General features: G+C 41.3%; 1 protein-coding gene across 9 annotated transcripts in view; it reads left to right on the top strand.

Annotated features, from left to right (window-relative positions):
* Positions 1-13,182, top strand: part of MED12L (mediator complex subunit 12L) — a 344,195-nt gene that overhangs the window by 326,344 nt on the left and 4,669 nt on the right. For all 9 annotated transcript variants that reach the window (XM_055250839.2, XM_063620247.1, XM_063620245.1 and 6 more), the window contains one exon: positions 11,493-11,574. In XM_055250839.2, the coding sequence (XP_055106814.2) occupies positions 11,493-11,574 (82 nt within the window). The remainder of the gene's footprint in view (positions 1-11,492; positions 11,575-13,182) is intronic.

Raw genomic sequence — 13,182 nt, forward strand, 5'->3', positions numbered from 1 at the left:
TCTTGCCTAAATTCATTTTTACTATGGATGTGGAAAAATTATTTTCTTTTTTTAATTTTTAATTCTTTTAATTATGGATACATAACATTTGTACATATTTGTGTACAGATACGTGAGATTTTGATACAAGCTTTCAATGTGTAATGATCAAATCAGGGTAATTGGGGTACCCATAATCGCTTCAAGCATTTCTAATTTCTTTGTGTTACTTTGTGTTGCTTTGTATTTCTTTGTATTCCACTTCTACTCTTTTAGTGATTTTGAGACATATAGTAAATTATTGTAAACCATTGTTGCCCTATTGTACTACCAAACACTAGTTCTTACTCTGTAATGGGTACAAAATGGTGATTTTCTTACTCTTATGTTTCCGCATTTAGCAGTTGGTATTTGTATTAGTTGGGGTGCTCTAGAGGGACAGAACTAATGGAATAGATACGTATATATAAAGGGGGGTTTATTAAGTATTAACTCACACGACCACAAGGTTCCACAATAGGCTGTCTGCAGGTTGAGGAGCAAGGAGAGCCAGTCCGAGTTCCAAAACTGAAGAACTTGGGAGTCCGGTGTTTGAGGGCAGGAAGCATCCAACACGGGAGAAAGATGTAGGCTGGGAGGCTAGGCCAGTCTCTCCTGTTCATGTTTTTCTGCCTACTTTATATTCGCTGGCAGCTGATTAGATGGTGCGCACCAGATTAAGGGTGGGTCTGCCTTCCCCAGCCCATTGACTCTAAAAATGTTTATCTCCTTTGGCAACACCCTCACAGACACACCGAGGACCAATACTTTGCATCCTTCAGTCTAATCAAGTTGACACTCAGTACTAACCATCACAAGTCCACCGCTTGTCAACTTGAGCCCATACATACCTCCTGAGATCAGACATAATCTTCAAATAAAGACAATAGCAGTAAGGTTGTAATTACAGCTAACAATACAACTGTCCTTCATGCAACCGGAAACGCACCAATCCCCAACCCAAATACTCTTACATAAAGTTAACAATTCTTAAATGCTGATATGAAGTCAGTAAATCCTATGTCACATGATAAAGGAAAAGGAAATAAAATTAAGATGTTAGTACAAGTGTATACCTGTACAAACACGTTTTTAACAAAAGAAGGAGGAAATACTCATGACAGTTACAGTCCTCTGTTCTGCCACTGGTCATGTGGTCATAGCTGGTATTGATGACTACCTTCTACTACTACCCGTTCTGTATTCCCTTCACCTTCAGCAGGCACCTCAGCAGGTCGTGTTTTTTTTTTCCTGGTTGAGTGACCCAAACCTTCATTCCTGAGGGGTCTGGATCATTTGTAGTCCTGTCTAGATTGGGCTGTTGTAGTTTCCCATTGATCTTAATCACAGGGCATGGTAACACTAAGAGATGCCCTAATGGATCTCGTGTATTCCATGAATACTCTTCCTTACCTCCGTTGTGGAATAGTAGACTGATTTCATCTTGATAATCCGGGTCAATCACCCCAGCCAACACTGTAACTCCCTTCTTAGCCTGTTGGTTTAAAGGTAGGAGGAGCCCAAAGTGTCCAGGTGGCAATCTTAACTTCCAGTTTAATAGAATCATTGTATTCCTAGTGGCAGTGTTCCTCCTTCTGGAACTAAGACCTCTAGGCCAGCAGAACGTAATGTTGCAGGAACAGGAAGCAAAAATTTTGCTAGTGGATCACTAGGAGTGATGGTGAGTGGTGCCACTTCCACTTCCACCCCTTGATTCCTGGACTTGTGAATCCTGGCTATGGGAGAAACATATATTGGATGCTGATTCAGAGCATACACGGCCTTCTGGAGAACTTTGCCACAGCCCTGCAAAGTATTGTCACCTAATTGGCATTGTAATTGTAACTTCAAAAGGCCATTCCACCATTCTGTCAATCCAGCTGCTTCAGGATGATGGGGAACATGGTAAGACCAGTGAATTCCATGAGCATGAGCCCACTGCTGCACTTCTGTAGCTGTAAGGTCAGTGCCTTGGTCAGAGGCAGTGCTGTGTGGAATACCATGCTGGTGGATAAGGCGTTCTGTGAGTCCACGGATGGTAGCCTTGGCAGAAGCGTTGCGTTCAGGACAGTCAAACCCACATCTGGAGTGTCTTCCAGTGAGGACAAACCTCTGCCATTTCTGTGGTGGAAGAAGTCCAATATAATCAACCTGCCACCATGTAGCTGGCTGATCACCCTGAGGAATGGTGGCATATCGTGGGCTCAGTGTTGGTCTCTGCTGTTGGCAAATTGGGCACTCAGTGGTGGCCGTAGCCAGGTCATCCTTTGTGAGTGGAAGTCCATGTTGCTGAGCCTGTGCGTAGCCTCCATCCCTGCCACCATGGCCACTTTGTTCATGGGCCCATTGAGGAATGAAAGTGGTGGCTGGGGAAAGAGGCTGAGTGGTGTCCACAGAATGGGTCATCCTATCCACTTGATTAAAATCTTCCTCTGCTGAGGTCACCCACTGGCACGCACTCACATGGAATACAAATATCTTCACAGTTTTCAACCACTCAGAGAGGTCCATCCACATACCTCTTCCCCAAATTTCTTTGTGACTAGTTTTCCAGTCATGCTTCCTCCCATGCTTTACCGTGTTTTTTTGTTTTGTTTGTTTGTGTTTGGAGACAGAGTGTTGCTCTCTCACCCAGGCTGGAGTGCAGTGGCGCAGTCCTGGCTCACTGCAACCTCTACCTCCCGAGTTCCAGCAGTTCTTGTGCCTCAGCTTCCCAAGAAGCTGAGATTACAGGCACGTACCATCACACTAGGCTAATTTTTGTATTTTTAATAGAGACAGGGTTTCACCATGTTGGCCAGGTGTCTCAAACTCCTGACCTCAAGTGATCCACCTGCCTGGGCCTCCCAAAGTGCTGGGATTAGAGGCGTGAGCCACCATACCTGGCAGGAAAATTTTTATATTTCCTTTTATCTTTTGGTATTTTTCTTTTTCTTAATAGTTCCACTAAGATGCATTATATGTATTATAAATATATTTATTTATATTTTATAAACATCTCCAGCAGAGTCAGTTCTTGGTACTAGCCAACGCTCTCCATTCTTTGTTTTTTAATTTGCTAGAGAAGAGGGTGGTAAGGTAGCTGTTGAAGATAAGTGAACTCTTCCTGTTTTGGGATTCTTTCTGCTTCATGCTGTATCAAAGCAGAAGTAGTAATGGTAACACATTGCCCCCCATCCCATGACTTGTCCTGCTGCTATCTGGTGACATTCACAGTTGAATTCAATAAATGCTTTTTTCTTAGGGTAGTGCAGAAGTCATTGCGGTCATGTGTGTGTGGTGGAGACCAGCACCCTGCCAGGTGTTATAGAGCGTGCCAGTGAAACATCACTTCCTGCCACTAGAGGACTTAGAATCATAGGAAGTGGCTCAATGGCAGCACTGCCTGTGGAAAGTAGTTTATGGTTGCTGAATTTTTGATAGAAGAGCTGGAGGCATTGTATTAGTTTGCTAGAACTCCCTAACAAAGTACGCAAACTAGATGTCTTCAGCAACAGAAATGTATTGTCTGTTTTGGAGGCCAGAAGTCCAAGATCAGGGTGTCAGCAGGGTTGGTTCCCTCTGAGGGCTGTGAGAGATAATCTGTTCCATGCCTCTCCTCCAGCTTCTGGTGGCTTGCTGGGACTCTTTGGCATCGCTCGGCCCGTGGAAGCAGCACCCTGAGCTTTGCCTTCACCTTCACAGGCATTCTCCCTGGGCATATACATGTCTTCTTTTTTATAAGGACACCAGTCCTTATACATTTCCACTTTTTATAAGGACACCAGTCATATTGGTTTAGGTCCCATCCTAATTACCTAATTTCAACTTGATTACCACTGTAAAGACCCTGTTTCTAAATAAGGTCGCATTCTGAGGTACTGGGTGTTAGGACTCCAACATGTCTTTTTTAGGGAACATAATTCAACCGAAATAATAACAGGTCAGAAGGTGAGAGAAGTTTGGGAAGCCTTGACCGAAGGAGGCTGAATGTGGCAGATGTTGAAGGCAGTAGGATTTGATTCATTGCTTTTTGTTTTTGTTTTTTTTGTTTTTGTTTTTTTTGAAAAGAAAAAGTTGAATGTTAATTTTTTTTGAGTTAGAATTCAAGTTTTATTTAGAATTAATGAAAATATATTTTTTTCTTTTGTTGCTGTTGTAAGAGGAACAGAACTAGTTCTTTTTTTTTTTTTTTTTTTTTTTTTTAGCTTTTGCACAAGTCCATTCTATTTTAATGCATTCTAGGAGATCATAATATATATATATTTTGAAACGGAGTCTTGCTCTGTCACCCAGGCTGGAGTGCAGTGGTGTGATCTTGGCTCACTGCAACCTCCGCCTCCCTGGTTCAAGCAATTCTCCTGCCTCAGCCTCCCGAGTAGCTGGGATTACAGGTACCTGCCACCACACCCAGCTATTTTTTTTTTTTTTTTTTATACTTTAAGCTCTGGAGTACATGTGCAGAATGGATTCATTGCTTTTTGACTATTTTGTTCATCTCTTTGCTCGTTGACGGCATCAGCTGGGATGTGTGAGACAATGATCATCCATTGGTTTTGGCTGTAAAAAATCACTTTAAAAACTTATAAAAAGTTAACAACTTGTAAAAAGTGACTCAGGACAGAAATTAGTGCTTCTTTAAAACGTGTCACCAGAAAACAGAGTTTTTCTGTGAAAAGAGCAAGAAAGACTAAGAAAAGTCTATGTTTACAAATTAAATCTGATCTGGACTTAATATCAATGCCTGTGTTGTCATTTACTTACTTAAGTTGCTTGTATTCTGTGAAGGAAAATATCTGGAGATAAAGACATGGGTGCCCTTGCTGGGAAAATATATTTGGCATGTCTAATTTTGGCCTAAATTATAGTTCTTGACTAGAAAAATATTTTTAATGCTTATGTGTTGTTATGATTAAATTAACTCTTAACTAAATATGTTGACACACCATGATCTTTTCTTTAAAACTTCCAGTGTTAAGAAAATAATGTTGACACCATCCCGCTGCGTCATTTCCTTTCATCTTAAACTCAGGTTGTGTTAGTTTGGTGACTTAAAAAAATATGCTAACAGAAAGCTTTAAATAGTTGGCTTTTTACATCGACTGATCCTTGTGTCTGTTTCATATTATATTGAATATTTGCCTTTTAAAAATATGCATAATGGTAGCAATAGTTACTTAATTCCATTAAATTTTAGTCAGTGATCACTTGTGAAATTGTCCTTTACTCTTCCTCAAGAAATTCATTTGTTCCATTCAGAGAAATTGAGATTTTTTTCAGTCTGCCTCTGGAATTGGGAAGTAGCATGTACAGATGATATGATTCTCCTTTTGAAGTGGAAGAAATTAGGTCCAGAGAACATTGAGCTATGTTGCCTTCCTTTGCATGAATTTGGAAATTTTTTTTTTTCTTTTTGAAGGAAAAGAAGAACTAATATTTATAGAAAGAGGTTGGGGAAGAAATATCAGGAGATTTCTGGTAACTGGATAGCCAATATATTTGATATAGTACTTTTTTCTTACTGAACTGTGTACAGATTTAAAAAGATGACTCTGCCAGACGCGATGGTTCATGCCTGTAATCCCAGCACTTTGGGAGGCTGAGGCGGGTGGATCACGAGGTCAGGAGATTGAGACCATCCTGGCTAACACGGTGAAACCCCGTCTGTACTAAAAATACAAAAAATTAGCCGGGTGTGGTGGTGGGTGCCGGTAGTCCCAGCTACTCGGGAGGCTGAGGCAGGAGAATGGTGTGAATCCCAGGAGGCGGAGCTTGCAGTGAGCCGAGATGGTGCCACTGCACTGTAGCCTGGACGACTAGAGCGAAACTCTGTCTCAAAAAAAAAAAAAAAAAAAAAAAAAGACTCTATGCAAGTTACTAGTTACCTTGAAAATAAACACATAACAGATTCTGAAACACATCAGCTGCTAGCTCTGTCTGAGAGTGTAGACTGAGAGTGTGCCACCCTGTGAGAGTGGAGATGTGGCTGAGTGCATGCACAACCCTATACGTTGTTGTTCCTTCCGCTGCCGCTTGTATGGACGGATGACCATGCTTCATTCATCGGAGGAATCTGTCTGTGGACTCCGTCAGCTGGTAGTGCAGTTTTAAAATAAATGTTGCCTTGCTGCTTTGTTCTTTTGGTAACACATGTAGTGGTCACAGCAAAAACCTCTTAACTGTCATGAGGGAAGGGATGTATTTTACTCTGGTGCCCTTGGAACCCAGAAGATTGCCTGGATTTTGATAAATATTTGTTGAATGACTCATTTGTTGGATGTCAAAGCAATGAAAAAAACCTTTGTTAAAATCACACATTATCCATAAGAAAGGGAAATCACAATTCAGGAGGCAAGGTGTCCAGACCATCCGAGCATCCATAGGTCCATCACTGAATCAGTCCTGTGGCTGATTTTGTCAGCATATGCTTTCGCTGACGGGGCAAGCTCAAGTTTTGAGGCAAAAAATATTTAAATGATGTTTATTTAAATAGAAATTACTAATTAGCAGCACATTTTTGCCTATGCTGTGATTGAGCAGAAGTAAATGTTATTGAATAAAATCGGAATTTAGCGATCAGTCAAAATACATCAAAATACATTATCAGAATTTTAATTTTAATTTATTTTAGAGACAGAGTCTCACTCTTGTCAGCCAGGCTGGGGTGCAGCGGTGTGACCATGGCTCACTGCAGTCTCAGACTCTTAGGTTCATGTGATCTTTCCACCTCAGCCTTCCAAGTAGCTGGGAACTACAGTAAATACATTTTTGTTTTTGTTTTTGTGTGTTTTTTTTTTTTTAATTCAGCAAACAATGGTATTTCCTGGAGAGTGGTTATACCATGTTGATTAGTTATACCTGACAGTATTAACCTGGGTATTCGGTCTTGTGGTTACAGCAGGAGCATGGCACGGCTTCTGCCTCTGAGAAGTAAAAATCCAGAATCCTAGAGAGAGAAGCAATTATCATGTTAAACCATATGTTTGCTAATAGAGGCATTTACATAGTACTAAGGGTACAAAAGCAGTGATTCACTCTTTAAATGCGTGAGGGAATGGATGATAACTTCAGCTGATCTTTGAAGGATGAGTAGATTTATGGGAAGGGTAGAGTGGAATGAAGTGGGGAGGAAGTGTATTCCAGGAGAAGGGATGAATATCTGCAAAGGCACAGAGGGGAGAGATCATCTCCTGTATGGATATGGGCCAAAAAATCTTTCCCACTTCATTTATCACATTTGAATAGGGAAGGCAAAACATACATAGATTATGATTTGGGGGACCTCTAGTAAACCTCACTGAACCTATTTATTGACCTGTTTTGGTAAATTAGAAATTCAACTCCCACCACAGTGATGATTCCAGAATCTCACCAAGCACCTGAACCACTTGGGGGAGCCATTTAAAAAATTCAGATTTCTAGCACATTAGCTACAGAAATTCTAATTCAGGAAGTCTAGAGAGGAATCCCAGAAGGATAATCCTTTACATTTCCCCCAGTGATTTTGTGCTTCCTTAGCCACATACAGGGTTCAGTTCTTCACAGGAAGGGTTCAGTTTGAATTGAAATGCTCAGTAGTGAGGCTTCTGTAGGGTGTTGGAGGCAGCCCTCATCCCCTAGTGGTAGGTGCTCCAGAGCCCAGAGAAATTGCATCTGGGGCCTAGTGCCTGTGCATGTATAGGTGAAAGCAAGTTAAAATTAGTATCCAGAGGCCTTGAGAGGAAGTAGATGTGGTAAAACACTGTAAGAAGATTGTAGATATAGACCATGTACTTCTGGTCAGTTTAAGGAAGTTGGTCAAATTTCTTGGCCTCAGAATCTTTTCATGTTCAAAAATTATTGTGGACCCAAAGAGCTTTTGTATATCAGTATTTACCATGTTAGAAATCAAAACAAATATCTGTTAATACTAAATATTGTTATGTTTAGTACCTAAAGATAAACTCATGTTACTAGAAGTAACATGCTTTTATGAAAAATAGGCACGTTTCAAAATAAAGTTATATGAGAATGACATGGTTTTACTTTTTTTTTTTTTGAGACAGGGTCTTACTTTGTTACCCCGGCTGGAATGCAGTGGTATGATCACGGCTCACTGCAGCCTTGACCTCATAGGCTCAAGTGATCCTCCCACATCAGCCTCCCAAGTAGCTAGAACTACAGGCATGCACCACCATGCCTGGTTAATTTTAGTAATTTTTTGTAGAGATGGCGATTTGCCATGTTGCCCAGGCTGGTCTTGAACTCCCAGGCTCAAGCTGTCTGCTCACCTTGGCCTCTCAGAGTGCTGGGATTACAGATGTGACTCACTGTGCCTTGCCTGGCTTACATTTTTGAAAATTTCTTCAATGTCAGGTTTAATAGAGAACATTTGATTTGTTGTAATAGCACATATTATGTAGGCTCTGGAAAAGCTGTAATGTACGTGCATGAGAAAATAAGTGAAAAAAGCAGATAATGTCTTAGTATTTATTTTGAAAATGGTTTTGACCTTGCAGATAACCTGACAGAGTCTTGGGGACCTCTCCCAGGAATCCCTGGATGACAATTTGAGGTCCTCTGACTATGTACTACCTCTTAAGCCACCCTCAGACCACCCTGCACTCCCCAACACACACACGCACACACGTATACACAAGCTTCCTAGGGTATACCTAGTTACTGCCTAGGTGCTGCAAAATATAGTATCTGAGGCAACCACTACAGTGTTTTATTCTGTGAAATACTCTATTTGAAGCAGGCTTTAAACGAACATAAAGAAGGCAGCTATGTGTTTGTTGAGTGAATAAATGTTGACTATATACCATGTACCCCAATATGCTGTTAAATCAGCTTAGACATCTTTATAGCCAGCCTTTTAGAATCTAATTATTTCCGAATAAGTGATATTTGGAAGCTGGTATTTTCAATCATGGATAGGCTTGAGGGGAATGTAGTGGTTGGTCAAAGGGTCCAAAGTTTCATTTAGACAGGAGGAATAAGTTTTGTTGATCTATTGCATAGCAAGGTGACTGTAGTTAATAATGTATATTCCAGAATTGCTAAAAGTAGATTTTAAATGTGTTCACCACAGTGAAATTAGTCTGTAAGATGATAGATGTGATAGATATGGGACATTTTCTGGGGGCAGCAGTCTTAACCAGCCAGAAGTGAACAGCAAAATTTGACGTGAACTCATTGGTGGCAAAAGCTGACCTGAATAGCCATGAGGCTCTTTTCATTTATCCTGCCTGATAGAATTATTCATGTGCTTGCTACAGAAATGTAATATGCTTGATTATGGAGTGCTGTCCTACATTTTGCCTGGTCTGCATATTAGGAATGTTTCTTAGTAAACTGCATATGTTCAGATTCCAAAGCACATACCTGTCTTAGGACTTTGGATAAGAGATTGAGGACAGTTACAGCTGAGTCAGGATTAAATATGCTAATAGACACATAGAATGTCTGGAACAGTACCTGGCACATAGTACAATAGTTTCCCTAAGTAAGCATAAAAACTATTGAATAGAAAAGAATACTAGCATTTCCATATAAATGAAAGATTGATTTTTATTTTTTACTCTTGATTTGGGCAATGGAAAAAAATGGCAAGCTGCTGCTTCTCTAATTTGTATTGGGGAAAATAGTAACATTGGTGGAGGAAATAGTTCATTAGTTTTGTGGATCTTTCTTGTTAGGAAAGTTGTGGGAATTGAAGGCTCTTAGAATTAGTCATTCCATCAGTTGCTACTGAGCACCTGCTGTGTGCCTGGCAGTGCTGGATATTACAGATACATCAGTAGATATGCCAAGCCCTTGTCCTTCAGTCACTCACTGTCTAGTGGGAGAGAAACAGTTGAACCAGCTGTCATGCCAAATATTCAGTTTTGAAAGTATCAGCTTGGTAATGCCCTCTAAATAGAGGATAAGACAGGATTGCCAGATAAAATACATGGCTCCCAGTTAAATTTGAGTTTCAGGTAAACAATGAATAACACTTTAGTGTATATCCCAAATACGGCATGGGATATACTTATACTAAATGCAGTATTTGTCATGTGCAATATTTGGGACATGCTTGGAACTAAAACATTATTATTTGAAAATTACATTTAACTGGACATGCTGTGTTTTTATTTGCTAAATCTGGCAACTGTACTTAACAATCCTGGGCTATTCTTGGCAAGCTCTGAGGAGGAAATAGATGTTGCACTGGCGTTGGGTAATTGAGGAGTCTTTTTCAAAAGACAAATTACAAAGGTATGGAAAACCAGCTGGGGGTGATGGCGCACTCACTGACTGCCCCTAATCCCAGCAGGACGAGAAGGGGAGAGAGGTAGGGAGGCTACCTGATGGGAGCTGCAACCTTCCAGGAGTGGGACGTGGCCAGCCAGCAGAGACTCTCATGGAGGAAAATTGGCAAAAACAAAACTTCACTCTGCTCCCTCCCAGCCTCACGGTGTTCCTATGCTCCAGTCTCCTGGGAACACCCCCTCCCCACCTAGAAGTTGGAGGGCAGAGGGGCCAGCCTTGTTGATGCCCTCCACACAGGCAGCCTGGTGAGCACACGGAGCGTGGGCACATGGGAAACAGCCAGCACAGTGCTGGTGTATGTGCCTGTGTCAGAACGCCTCCTTTATGACAGTGACAGACCAGGAGGAGAGAAGAGGGTCGGGGGAGGAGAGAAGGGGAAGAAAGAAAAGGAGAAAACGATAGTCTGAAATTTGAAGATTAAGATAAAAAAGCAAATTGGCACTACCAGTGATTCTAACCAAAAGTAATTTTGCTTCTAGTAGATGCTGACTTTTTTCCTCTTTGGAATAACCACAATTTCTCGCATCAACCTAATGGATAGAATCAGGGCATGTGGCCCCCTATACTGTGCCTCGAACCTGGTTCTTCCTACAGAGCCTGTATTTGCATGGCCCTGGGAATTAGCACTTTCTTAAAGTTAGGGCCTCACTCACTCATCCTGCCTAGGCCCCGGCTCTGAGGGTGGGATTAGCGAACCTTCATCCTCCATCATATGGGGATGGTGTAGTCTCAAATGAGCCCTAGTCCTAGGGCACCACTCTGCCTCACTGGATTATTTTCTCCCATTTGTGCAAGGCACAGCCTGTAGTCCTTGAACAAATCTTCCAACCAGAGACCTTTCATTTTACCAAATTAATATCATGATACTCATGAGCTAGCTGGTGAAGGGTGAGATGACCAGGATCTTTGAGCTGCTGAGCTATATCTGTAGTGTGGAGTTCTTCATTGGGGCTCTTCAAATAAATGCCAACTGATAACCTGGAGTGTGGGTTCCTGAATAGATGGGGTACTTCAGATGTTCACCAGATGTACAACAAGGTGTAGATGAAAATTAATCCACACACACTTGTCATGGCCCTTTTTCCGTGAAGTGTTGAGAAGTACCTTACAGACTGTCTGGCCCTGCGAGTTAGTATCTGTTCTTGTCTGTGATTGGCACCATGGAATGATTTCTGTCCTTTCTCCTGTCGCCATTACAGTTTCCCAGGCAAGGCTTGCAGCAGACCCAGCAGCAGCAGCAGACGGCTGCCTTGGTGCGGCAGCTCCAGAAGCAGCTTTCCAGTAAGTACCCCTGTGTGTCATGGAACAGACGGCTCCTGGAAAATTAAAAATAAACCAGCAAAACATAAAGTGGCGGCTTTCCCAAGATGGTACCATCTTCCTCAGTACAGTGTTCATGTTATTTGGTTTAGCCCAAGGTATTTTCATTCTATCTTGTTTTGGTTTTGGCTTGAATGCTTCCTTTCCTGGGAAAGCCCCAATTTTTCTCAAATTCAGTGAAGATACTTTCTTTTTGCTTCCACCAGTACCTAGAAATATTTCTTCTCATTGGGGGGACTCCTGTGGAATCAAAGGTGTCCTTTGTTTAAAGCTAGAGAGTTCAGGCAGCATCAGCTAATGCCCTTAATTATACAGATAAAGTTAGCTGGCCTCCCAAAGATTTTCAGATACAGAGAGGCCAGCACTAAACTGTCAGACTGTGAATATTCTTACCACTGCACCATCCTACCCTTCTGATAGTGACTCATAAATCAAAACCTATAACATCATAGACAGCATGGCGAGACAGTGTTTTCTCCCTAGTAATCTTGCCTGTAGTGCTGATGTGGTGTTTTTTTTGGTTTTGTTTTGTTTTTTAATGTGCTGCCTTTCTAGAGAATTTACCAATAGCCCATTTCATCATACCTCATCTCAATGCCAGCAGTGTGCTCCCATGAATTGAATCATCCCTGGGCTGCTGTCATAGGACAGAAAATCCTTTTAGAAGTGGGAGCAAGCTCCCTGCGATGCAAAGAATATTAGCCTGGAAGTCAGGAGATGTAAATTTTGGTGTCAACTTGGCCGCCATTATCTGGATTGTGTAGTTTTTCCATCCGTGCAATGAGTGAGACTAGCAGTTTCCTCTTGGTCTTGGATTATGTACTTGTGAGGTACCAGAGTGAAGACCAGTTTGTGGTGAAGGCAGTGGTGCAGGTCTGGTAGCCTGCTGAGAGGTAAGGAAACAGGTCATGTAATTACTGAGGGGCAGCTTGGTTTTGTCTTAATTTTCTGCCTGGCTGCTGTGTGAGTTGATTTTCTGACAGAGGGATGTCCCTCTTACACCTTAGTGTCTCTACCAGTGGATACCCAAGATTTTTTTTCTTCTTTAAAAATATTTTCCTCTTATGGCCTCATTTAATGTCAGTTAAATCAAGTAAATCTTCATTTCTAGCTACTGTTTACTGTTTAATAGATGTGGTCTATTAAAACACATTTGTAATTAAAATCTCATTATGTTTCACTAATTCCAGAATCCTTATAGAAAATACAATCTTAAGGCAGATTTTTTCTTCTAGTGTTTAGAAATAGGTACCTATGATTTTTATAAAGTGGCATCTGTTTGGGGAAAGATGTCTACTCTTAGTTCCTGTCTACCAGAGCTCAGCTTTTTGTTAAAGCCATCATTTATGGAGTACTTTCTAGGACCCAGGCACTAGGACTTTCCATGTCCTAGTATTGATTTACTTTATTTTTAACCCACCCTGTGAGATTACGTATTATTACTGTTCCATGTATTGATTTACTTTATTTTTAACCCACCCTGTGAGATTACGTATTATCACTGTTCCCACATTACAGATGAGGAAACAACTGAAGAACAGGGACATTGACTAATTTGCCCAAGGTTTT

This window comes from Symphalangus syndactylus, chromosome 17 (assembly GCF_028878055.3).
Source record: "Symphalangus syndactylus isolate Jambi chromosome 17, NHGRI_mSymSyn1-v2.1_pri, whole genome shotgun sequence".
Taxonomy (NCBI): Eukaryota; Metazoa; Chordata; class Mammalia; order Primates; family Hylobatidae; genus Symphalangus; species Symphalangus syndactylus.